General features: G+C 36.5%; 1 protein-coding gene across 1 annotated transcript; it reads right to left on the reverse strand.

The window, feature by feature from the left end:
* Positions 1-9,317: 9,317 nt before the first annotated feature.
* LOC144439801 (uncharacterized) lies at positions 9,318-10,902 on the reverse strand. The gene is made up of 2 exons (XM_078129034.1): positions 10,288-10,902; positions 9,318-9,527 (listed from the first exon to the last, which is right to left on the reverse strand). The coding sequence occupies exons 1-2, from the start codon at positions 10,900-10,902 to the stop codon at positions 9,318-9,320; spliced, it is 825 nt and encodes a 274-aa protein (XP_077985160.1).
* Positions 10,903-11,273: the final 371 nt, after the last annotated feature.

Genomic DNA, 11,273 nt, shown 5'->3' on the forward strand with positions numbered 1-11,273 from the left:
ATCAATCAATCAAGCAAGCAAGCAAACAAGCAAGCAAACAAATTAATAAATAAACACGAAGTAAATAAACGTAAGGACAAGCGGAAAAACAAAGAACAACAAAACAGCCAGATATAGAGCCAATCTGAGAGATAAATAATCAACCAGACAACATTGATGACAACTTACTGAAGAGGTAAAACAAGCACACATATATGCATGTATAAACGTGACGTCATACTTACTCGACATGTTGTCACACTCAATAATAAGTGCGTTTCGTCCTAGTATATCAAGATTACAAACATTCCAAGTAAACACGTCACCCGAACTATTGCAACCAACATTACTGATCTCATCTAAGTTTAATTTCCTAGACCACATACTGAAATAAGCAATAACCCCGACGAGAGCCTGGGTGCGGTCATAGCCTCCTCGAGGTGTGTCTTGCTCTTGTCCAAGGGATATCGTTCCATGGGGTAGTATTGTCTCACCAGTCTGTAGACCCGTGCCACCATCAAAGAAGACACCATTATCATAAAGTGCCCATCCCCCGTCATCCGAGGACCAGGTCCCACACACTAAATGCCAATCACCATCAGTAATATTCAACATGGTCTCTCCGTTATGGTTTTTGATAGTCAGCATTAGTTTACTGGCGCCAAATAATATGATTTCGTTATCGTTCTGTTGAACTGCATACGATACCAATGTTGTATGGATATCACTGTTTACACTCACTTTAGTCCAAACACATAAGGACATCTCAGAAAGCTGTGGTACTGACGTCTCAGCAATAACGTCAGTGACAGTACTCTGAAGCTCCAGGGAATACATATTAGGACATGGAGAGGTTGTATCTATGAGATTGAATAAGGTAAGTTGATATTATGACAAATAATCAACTGCACAAAAAGGCATCAAAATACATGGATATTTATTAGATGTACACTGAATATTCAGGACTATATATCTCAAGCAAATAAGCTTTTACTAGTCATCACTATCAGTGCGCATATAATAAATTTTCAAGTATGCTAAGGCATTTGAGATAATGATGTTCCACTTAAAGGACAATAGATGTGAAAAAGATATTTGATTGTAACTTTTATGGAGAACGGGCGAACATTATCTGAGGTAAAAATCATCAAATATCTCTCCAGAACACAATGGTCATACAACAAAAAGAATGCTTTCCGCAATATGCGAGAGTGAGGGCGGGTTATGGAGAGGGTTTAGCTTCATACAGTCACACGGCAATTATTTCTATTTGCGTTACTCGGCTATTTTATTTTGAAATATTTTTAAGGCAAGTCATTGCTGTTCGAATTTATCAATTTGAACCCCTTACGTTATGGCCTTTTTTAATCGGGTCGAATGACTGTTAAAATGTCCAAAAGACAATAACGATTTAATTGCTGTAGTGGCTTTCTTTATGTTTCAACATAGATTTATTGGTCATTAAAGCATACACGTCATAAAGGAATACAACCATAGGAAACTTGAACGTAAATAGATTATTGCTAATTTGATTGAAAAGGTGGTAACTGTTTTTGCTGCAATAGTTTATATATTTGTGTGGTATAGTACTTTTGTAAATAAATAAAAATAAAATTATATTTCAGAAGGTAAAACGAATACATGATAAAACAAAGTACAACATACCACAAAACTAATACAGACAACCATATATACCTACACGTTACCTGTTAGAGTACATGTTACGGATTGTATTCCTTCATAACAGCGTCTATAAAGCGATTGAGATACTACTCACCGTCAACAGCTGCGTAGCAGTATTGCGCACTTAACAGTGCAAAATAAACGACAATTGAACAGCCAACACGCAAAATATACACCCGACTTTTAACCAAACGGGTACTCATACTTGTTCAGGGCGTCAACTTATCAATATAAAACGATTTTGAAAAAAAATGGCACGTCTTCTTTAAAAAAAAGCATTTGTGACATGGGCTTCTTAATCACCGTGTCTTTAGTCCAACTCCTCTGTTCTATACCTGAAAGCCAAGTGACGAGGGGAACGGCTCACTATCCAATATGACACACTTTCACGGTGCAGTGGAGCGCAAGAAGAGCTATTTATCAAATCATACACGTATGCAATTACAGTAATTAGAACCATGTTATTGTGATAGAAATTACAGTACAAAGGCTTCGAAAATGGTGAATAGCATGCAAACACAAAAATGGTCGGACACATAGAGACGCACACAGAGTAGTTATTTACATGATTTTTGTTGTTGTAAATACGAAATTAAAGAAATGTTCAAGAAAAATCCAATATTTGTAGGCACTCACTCGCTTTATTAAAATTTAACACTTTAAAAAATAACATGAATACAAACTTGAAAAATATGCCATCGTAAATATTTTATTTGACACACTATCGTTCAACAAAGGACGATCTAATTAAAAATATAAAATACGTTTTGATTAATTGTCTTCATCTATAGTAAAATATTATTAACTTTAGCCCGTATTGATGTAACTTGATTACAGACACTTACTAGCACATTCTATTGTGTATTCATATGAAGACAGACAGACAGACAGACAGAAAGACAGAAAAAAGACAGACAGACAGGTAGACCAGGCATACATACATACATACATACATACATACATACATACATACATACATACATACTTACGTACGTACGTACGTACGTACGTACGTACAGACAGACAGACAGACCAACAAACACAGACAGACAGACAGACAGACAGACAAACAATCAAACTGACAGACAGACAGACAGACACAGATAGACAGACAGACAGACAGACAGACATATAAACAGGAAGACAGACAAACAGACAAACAGACAGACAGACAGACAGACAGACAGACAGACAGACAGACAGACAGACAGACAGACAGAAAGAAAGAAAAAAGACAGACAGACAGGTAGACCATACATACATACCTACATACATACATACATACATACATACATACATACATACATACCTACATACATACATACATACATACATACATACATACATACATACATACATACATACATACAAATAAACAAGCAGACAATCAGGGCGACAAACAGACAAAAACATAAGAAAATGTTATTCTGTTGATATATTATTTTGGTTACCCTAGTGCATTTAATCTCCTTCAAACATTAATGTACCCCATTGAACATTACGATAACAAGTTCCAGTTTGTCAAACTCAGTTATGGTAATTCTCAACATGTTTTAACCCTACTACATATGGTATTATAAAAACTGAAAAAGGTATACAGGTACCATCGGAGAACGTTTAAATAGCCAGTGATATTATTAGGAAGAGAATATTCCCATGTATGCAAGGGAGTCAAACCATAATGAAATCGAGAAACATGGTCGGTAAGAAATTAAACACATTTATAATGACACACTGACAAAACAGAAAGATGTCATTCTCAAAGACTCGACTCATCCTCTGTATGACTGCCAAGGCAGACTGCGGAGTGACAAGTAGAAGGTTTCGATTTCATAAGCAACCCTTCAAACATTCCTTTATCACAGTGGTGTAAAAAATACATTATATTATATCATGCTACTATGTGACATTCTGATTGGATAATAACTGTGGTAAAATCCCATTTTACCAAGGCTAGCAGTGGTAAAATGGCCCCTAAACAAGCATATGAATAGTACATACAAGCTGAATGTGGATACCAAAGGGGGGGGGGGTTGACTATTAGGAAAATATGGGGTTTAAAACAAATAAATAAATAAACAATATGTAATATATCAAACCCAGCTGATTTACTGTCTCGAGCTTTCTCCGTTTCAACTGATTGAACGCTGAGACATCTATTTTTAGCAGTGTACTAGATTGTATTGTTCTTATGCAAATATCCAAACAAAATTGTTACTTTCTTTGACCTCTTGCCCCGTTTTCTTTGTTGCTAGTTTTCAACGCGTTTTCGTTATGCATTATATGATGTAAATAAAGTAATTTATCAATGCAATGCAATGCGGTGTATGGTTTGCGTTCATGCAGTGTGTGTGTTTGGGCGACATAAACGTATCCACTCATCAAAATATGCTCGTTCCCGACGATCTATTACCGACGATCTTTTTCTGTACGTGCGAATTCGCCTTTTCAGGCATATAAATAACCACAGAATCACATTTAGAAGAAATAGACACATATTTTGATGTAATATAATAGCAATAACCCCCGACGAAGACGGGTATGCACTCGAATTTGGTACAATTCGCTCCGTATAGCACTCGCCATTCGGCTCGTGCTATATGTCGCGAATGGTACCAAAATCTCGTGTATACCCGCCTTCGGCGGGGGTTATTGCAAGTGGACGATTAGACAGGCCAGGTATCTCTAGTTTTAATTTGATGCTAACATATTTTATTTAGACAATAACATTATCAATCATGCTTTTTCATATAACACTCGTTATCATTTGTAAGACTATGCATTCAATATTTATTTTACTTGCTTTGTGCTTATAGACAATATTTATCTTATATTACATATTATAATGTCAGTGTTTGTATTTAAATCGTTTTAAACGCCATAGAGATTTTGTTATAGACAATGGTAGCCAAATCTGCCAATTATTTCTTTGTGTGTGTGTGTGTGTGTGTGTGTGTGTGTGTGTGTGTGTGTGTTATACATGTTGCAATTGTTTTATGGGCAATTGTGCTTCTAGCTGTGAATGGGATGCGGCCTTAATACTTAATTAAACAAGTCATTGAGACTGACATAGTCCCCGCTATAATTGGGTTTTTAAGGAATTATCACTACTGTGATCACGCAACAACATTTGTGAACCTAAAACAAACAGACTTAGATATGTTGTGTGTGCTTGTTGGACATGGAACATGCCTACAACAATAAAGGATTGGTTGGGTATGGGGGATCATATCACGATGAAAATGGAGTCTGAGTTATGGCTTTGGACATGGAAAATTCACAAACAAAATGGCTGCCAGGCAGCCATATTGGATCGTATCACGACGAAAATGGATATGCACATGTATGTCATAGAACACTGTCCTAATACCAACTTTGAATGAGATCTGTTCAAGCATGTCTGAGTTATGGCTTTGGACATGGAAAATTCGCAAACAAAATGGCTGCCAGGCAGCCATATTGGATCTTATCACGACGAAAATGGATATGCACATGTATGTCATAGAACACTGTCCTAATGCCAACTTTGAATGAGATCTGTTAAAGCATGTCTGAGTTATGGCTTTAGACAGGGAAAATTCGCAAACAAAATGGTTGCTAGGCGGCCATATTGGATCGTATCATAAAACAAATTGACGTGCATATGTATGCCATAGCATGTTGCCCCTGTACCAAGTTTGAAAAAAATCGGTCCAGGCATCTCCAAGAAACGGCTGCGGACGGACGGACGCACGGACGCACGGACGGACGGACGGACGGACGGACAGACGGAACCCAATCCATAAGTCCCCGTTCCGGACTTCGTCCACGGGGACTAACTATGGAACACTTAAAGCTTCGGTGCAAAGGGTATATCAGCGCGCTGTTCTTATCGTACCGTATCATCGCCCACAGGTACTAGTGAAGCTTATAACGCAATATACATAAATGTTCGTTTACTTTGTATATGGTTTGAAGTACACACTGTAGTTTCACCCCGTGGGAGTAATGAAGTATATTGCATTTTTTGATGAATGCTTATAATCAAATAATGTATCGCCCATCTCATCATTTATTCAAGTCGTCGCTTGTCCTCAGACAACATCTCTCTTAAAAACATCACCTTTTTTCATTAAGTACTAGAGGAGAGATGATCCATCAAATGTGATCTGACATGTTTTTCCTTTAATTATTTATATATATTTCCGTCCGCGTTCATGCATTGTATTTTCTTCAACTTGTCGCCTAGCAACGTACTATATTTGTAAGGTCTCAGCAATTAATCTTAGTTCTTATTAATTAGGAGATTATCTCATGACCTTCAACTCAACATACACTTCTCATACGTTATATTCCGTCTGGTAACTAAAATGACTAGAATTGTCTAATTCAACAAAAATGAATAATTTAAATACGATATTTTAAAATTCAAACTGGTTTCTCTGTTTTCCTTCTTTTGCGATTCAACAACAGGACAACTTTGTTCTCAATTATCACATACATGTTAGACACTTCACTGTCCTACAATGCTACGATACAATATTGTAGCATTATATATATATATATATATATATATATATATATATATATATATATATATATATATATATATATATATATATATATATATATATATTTGTGTGTGTGTGTGTGTGTGTCCTGTGAAATTTCCATATACATTATTCATAGGACGTCTGTACTAATCAAGCTAATAACAACTAAATAAGATGCTTTGCAATAATTTATATATCTCATTAGTGCATATTGTATGGTCTGAGGTTATATACCAGTGAGTTGAGACGGTCACTTTAAGCTTCCATTATTTATATCGGCGATCATGCAATCCATTTAATTAGACTTCTCGCTTTACAGCAACTTGTCATGGTTTCGTTTATATGTCAGCCTCTGACATATTAATGAGGATATATTATAGTGATGTATTGGCAAATTTACAACTGCATTTAATTCACAAGATCCAGTTTAATTACCTAAAATCATTAATTATGCTAATAATACTTTGATATTAATTGAATTTTTACCACTAACTGATAAGCTGTTGCAATGTTCATCAGAAAGAGAGAGAGAGAGAGAGAGAGAGAGAGAGAGAGAGAGAGAGAGAGAGCGAGCGAGCGAGCGAGAGAGAGAGAGAGAGAGAGAGAGAGAGAGAGAGAGAGAGAGAGAGAGAGAGAGAGAGAGAGAGAGAGAGAGAGAGTATGTTTCTCTCTGCAAGAATCGGATATACGTGTAAACGTAAACTGTTCCTTGTTTTAACAAATGACCGAGGATAAGATTGACAAGATTGACAAGTTGTTAGGTGACATTGTGGTATCGGACACTGTGCGAACTATAACGTGTAGCTTAAGCACCAGTCAGTAAAACAAGCTTTTATGATTTTGACCACAAGGAAAAACAATTTCATCAAAAATGGTTTATACAATGGTATTCATTATGTTATACCGATTTTTGGATGTACCAATCAGAACTTGATAACATTGATATTTTATTTTTTTTCCATACATTTGCAAATTTAATAATCAACATATCAATTCACTGAAAACATGTGTTGCATTCAATATTGTGTGTATTTTTCTGTATTTGTCTGTCACCTAAACCTACTTGGTATTCTCGAAAGTGCAAAAGATCACATAAGGCCAAACTTGATAGTGTAGTGGTCGTAGAATGACCAGTTGACTAATTGATTGCTTGTCCCATCTCCTACACACACACACACACACACACACACCCACAAACACATACATACATACACACAGACACATACACACATACATACATACACACACACACATACATACATACATACATACATACATAAACACACACATACACACACACACACATGTAGCCAATATAACAAACATTTGAAGTATATATGTGTCTAACAGTTACAACTGCCGACCTCGAAGCATTGACGAACGGAAACTGTTACAAACAGGGAAGTATGCAAAACTAATGAATTGGATTAATCAAATTTAGCACAGAATGTTGCAACAGTAGAGACTTGTATAATATTTCATAGTTTGATAAAGAACAGTTTTATTGTCTTTTTTAATTAGTGTACATGAAATGCCAGGGGAACTTGAAATTCGTCTGTGAACTATTGTGTCAAACTTGTCATACAACTACTGTTATGAATATGATGAAATGTAATACAAGTCTCCATACTTTCAATATTCTGTGGCAAGTTGTATTAATCCAATTCAATTGTTTGTTTGTCATGTCTGTAACAGGTTCGTCAATAGACCTGTTGCCGGTTCCAAGATGCATTGCGCGTCTCTCCATACAATGCCATGTATTCTGTACGCACGGAGGGGTTTGCACGCGCTACTCAGGGGGATGGTTGTCACATGACGGTACCCTGTGTTTAGCCGTAAAATCCCACTCTGTCATCGATGGAGTTCAGTCTTTGTTCTATAAAATCACCCATAATTAAAGCCATTAATTTACGGGTTTTTAAAAGCATACAATTTAGACAAAGTTACATTTTCCTTAGGAGGTAACATTTCCGGGCAATTAATGGCAATTACGATTTGGCAAAGGACAAACGGCCACATTTTAGACCAAGCATAATCGAATATAATGCAAAGTGGACCCGTTTTAAACTCTTTAGTTCGAAGAAACCCTGACCCCATTTTAGACCAAATGGCTACAAAACGAACCCAGAAGGGCGATACATAAATGTATACTCAATTAAGGGAGTAGTGCCCCTATCCCACCGATATTTGTCTGAACAACTAGCATCACTACTGAGCAAGCTTAACAGGCAAATACATTGCTCTGTAACGATTTATAAAGTTGTTGATGACATTCCCTGAAAACAATATTTCAATGTGCCGTTCTATATTTGTAATATTATTCCGAAGTCGGCTCTATTTTATGTCAAATTTTGAAAAAAAGATCAACATATTATGGTGATTTTGGTTACCATGGCAACTGATGTTCATAAAATGACCCCCTTTTCTGAACTTAGCATAACAAACTACCCCAGGTAGGGTGGTTAATATTAAACTAAACATGATTATTATAAAAATTATGATTTTTATATAATATTTATTTAATTATTGCAAATAGTGATCATATTAAGTTGATACTCCTTGTGCTTTACCAATTTGAGCATGCAACACACACAAAGAGCTCAACTGGCATCTAAGAAACTTCCTTTTATAGAATATTCCCCAGATTTGTTAGGTCCTCATACTGGACTATGGTATTGTGAACATACAGGAACATATGGGTCACTTTACTTTTTTTTAAATAGTTGGGTTTGGGCCACACTATTATTAAAACTTGTGATTTGATACACATTGGAAATCTCACTATATTGGCCTCAGATTGGAAATTAGGCCTTTAAATGAATATTTAATGTACCATTCATAGGCGAAGATATTGTCTTTGAACAGAAAATATTGACTATCTACCCTGGCTGATGTAATCAAGTCACGACCATCCGTGTCTAAACTTTATAAATCGCGATTATTTGTTCCCTCTTGTTCATAATTTATGCCTGAAGATATATACTTATATAGTACTCAAAAATTTGTCTTAATTCATAAGGTTGTGTCACTACTTATCCAGAGACAAGGACCCTTAGGCCACTCGTCTTTTCCTTGGGTAAACTTGAAAATAATATTGACCCCAGTCTAGAAATAAAATATATATTATCTATGATTATCAATACTCACTTGTTGCCAACTTCGATGTGAATCATTCGTTTTCTTGCAGCCAACATAATTGTAATATCTAACTCCAAGTCTCTCAAATTTGTTAACAACTTCTTTATTTAGTTTCGGTAATATATCTCTCACGTCTGCTATCACACTTTCTCCTCCACACCCTGGTGTAGCAGGGTGATCACAGTAAAATAATACCTATATAATAAAGAAAGTATCGGATGCAGATGTAAACTGAATAGATGCAAGTATTTCACAAACCCGTACTTATCCTTATATACATTTGGTATCACATTAATTACGAAAAGTGCAAGTAAAAATGCACGTATCAACTGAATACTCTGTTGACTGGAAATGGCATTTACTTAACTGTTGTTAGTGCTGTTGCCCACGTAGGTAATGAAAGATAATGTCATATGTTTATGCATACATGTTTTCAAAATAAACGAACCTGGTATCTTCTGTTGAGAATTACAAGAGCATAGAAACTTCATTTTGTTGCCACCCTTGTGCCAGAAAAGGATTCAGAATGAACATTTGGTAATTATTAAAGAAGTACAACTTTCTGTGTCGCTGTTGTCTTCAGAACCTTTGTCACTGTTGAAACCTGTTAACCATAGGGAACAGTGTGCTTAGAGATTGAGAATGGAGTAGGTGCGTTTGATAGCACATATTGACTGATCGTGCTCGTCGTACTATATAATTCAGTTTCCCTCGAGCTTGTTTGTTATTCCAACACAGACTGCTTCCTTCGAGGCCTCATGCTCGAGAAACAGTCTGTGTTTGCCCAACAGTATCTCGAGAAAACAAACGTATGATATTGCCCTCGTGATCACTCAACATGTATATAATGTGACCCCCACCACCATTCCCCATTCGAACATATAGCCTGAGCACCAATATGCAAAACAAGACCCCCTCCCCCCTCCTTGCTATTACTGAAGGCTCCCTAACTAACCTTCATTGGAGGATGACTGCTGTATGACTTCTCATTGTGTGGCTCTATGGTATAAATAGGTGGGTCATTATCACTGGCAGTGAATACCAATTCGCTGACCTCATGTCTTGCCCCATTACCTCCAGCATAGCTTGCACTTTGATAGCCTAATGCTTTAACAAATCGTGAAAAGCCGTCGGCATTCCTCAATGGTAACATTCTAAAAAGAATGGTCCCATAGTTGTGAAGTTGTTCATCTATTATGGCACGAGCTGTTTTTGCCCACGTTTCAATAAAAAAATTCGATGACGCTGCTTCATAAACTGCTGGCCTGTTTTCCCTGGGACATGCCAGATATTGGGGTAAATTGTGGCCAGGAAATGTTGATCCAGGAAGCCATTCTCTTTCTGCTATGCGAGGCTGGAAGTGAGGCTTCGTAATCTCAACACGTTTGTGATAAACGAAGCTGCTATTAGCACTCACGCTATGACCTCTATATGCTATGGGATGTCGAACACTTGATACCAATCCACTGTTAACCTTCCATGGTGTATTTCGATTACTAGCCATAAACAGAAATCTGTGAATCGGCTTCATACATGTTGTATTGGTGGTAATGATACCATACAATGCCATGTTTTCTTGCTGGTTTATTTTACCTTCACACGATGTCCCTATTGCATTACCTTCAACTAATATTTGAGGAAACAAATACGATCATTCAAACACATAGTCTACGTTCTCTGCTTGATACTATTGATGTATGACCTTGACTAGTCTTTCCTGTACCGTAAATATCAACCTTTTACAATTCAGCTGAATGAGTTCGACATCACAATAGATACTCTATATTGTCGGATATATTCTAAAGGACTGTGCAACAAAACATTGACCTCATTCACAAAGAGATAGCAACCTCCTTGTTCGTGTCACATTTAATTAAAGTTGGGTATCTACTCGTTTTGTATTTTTATGGTATGTACTTTCTGGTGTTGTTTTGTCGTTAT

Source organism: Glandiceps talaboti, chromosome 9, assembly GCF_964340395.1.
Source record: "Glandiceps talaboti chromosome 9, keGlaTala1.1, whole genome shotgun sequence".
Classification (NCBI taxonomy): domain Eukaryota; kingdom Metazoa; phylum Hemichordata; class Enteropneusta; family Spengelidae; genus Glandiceps; species Glandiceps talaboti.

Excerpts from the sequence above, each read along its gene's own strand:
- LOC144439801 (XM_078129034.1), bottom strand. The coding sequence starts at position 10,902 with ATGGCATTGTATGGTATCATTACCACCAATACAACATGTATGAAGCCG. Across the intron at positions 9,528-10,287 it reads GCAGTCATCCTCCAATGAAG|GTATTATTTTACTGTGATCA; the intron begins GTTAGTTAGGGA and ends TTTATTATATAG.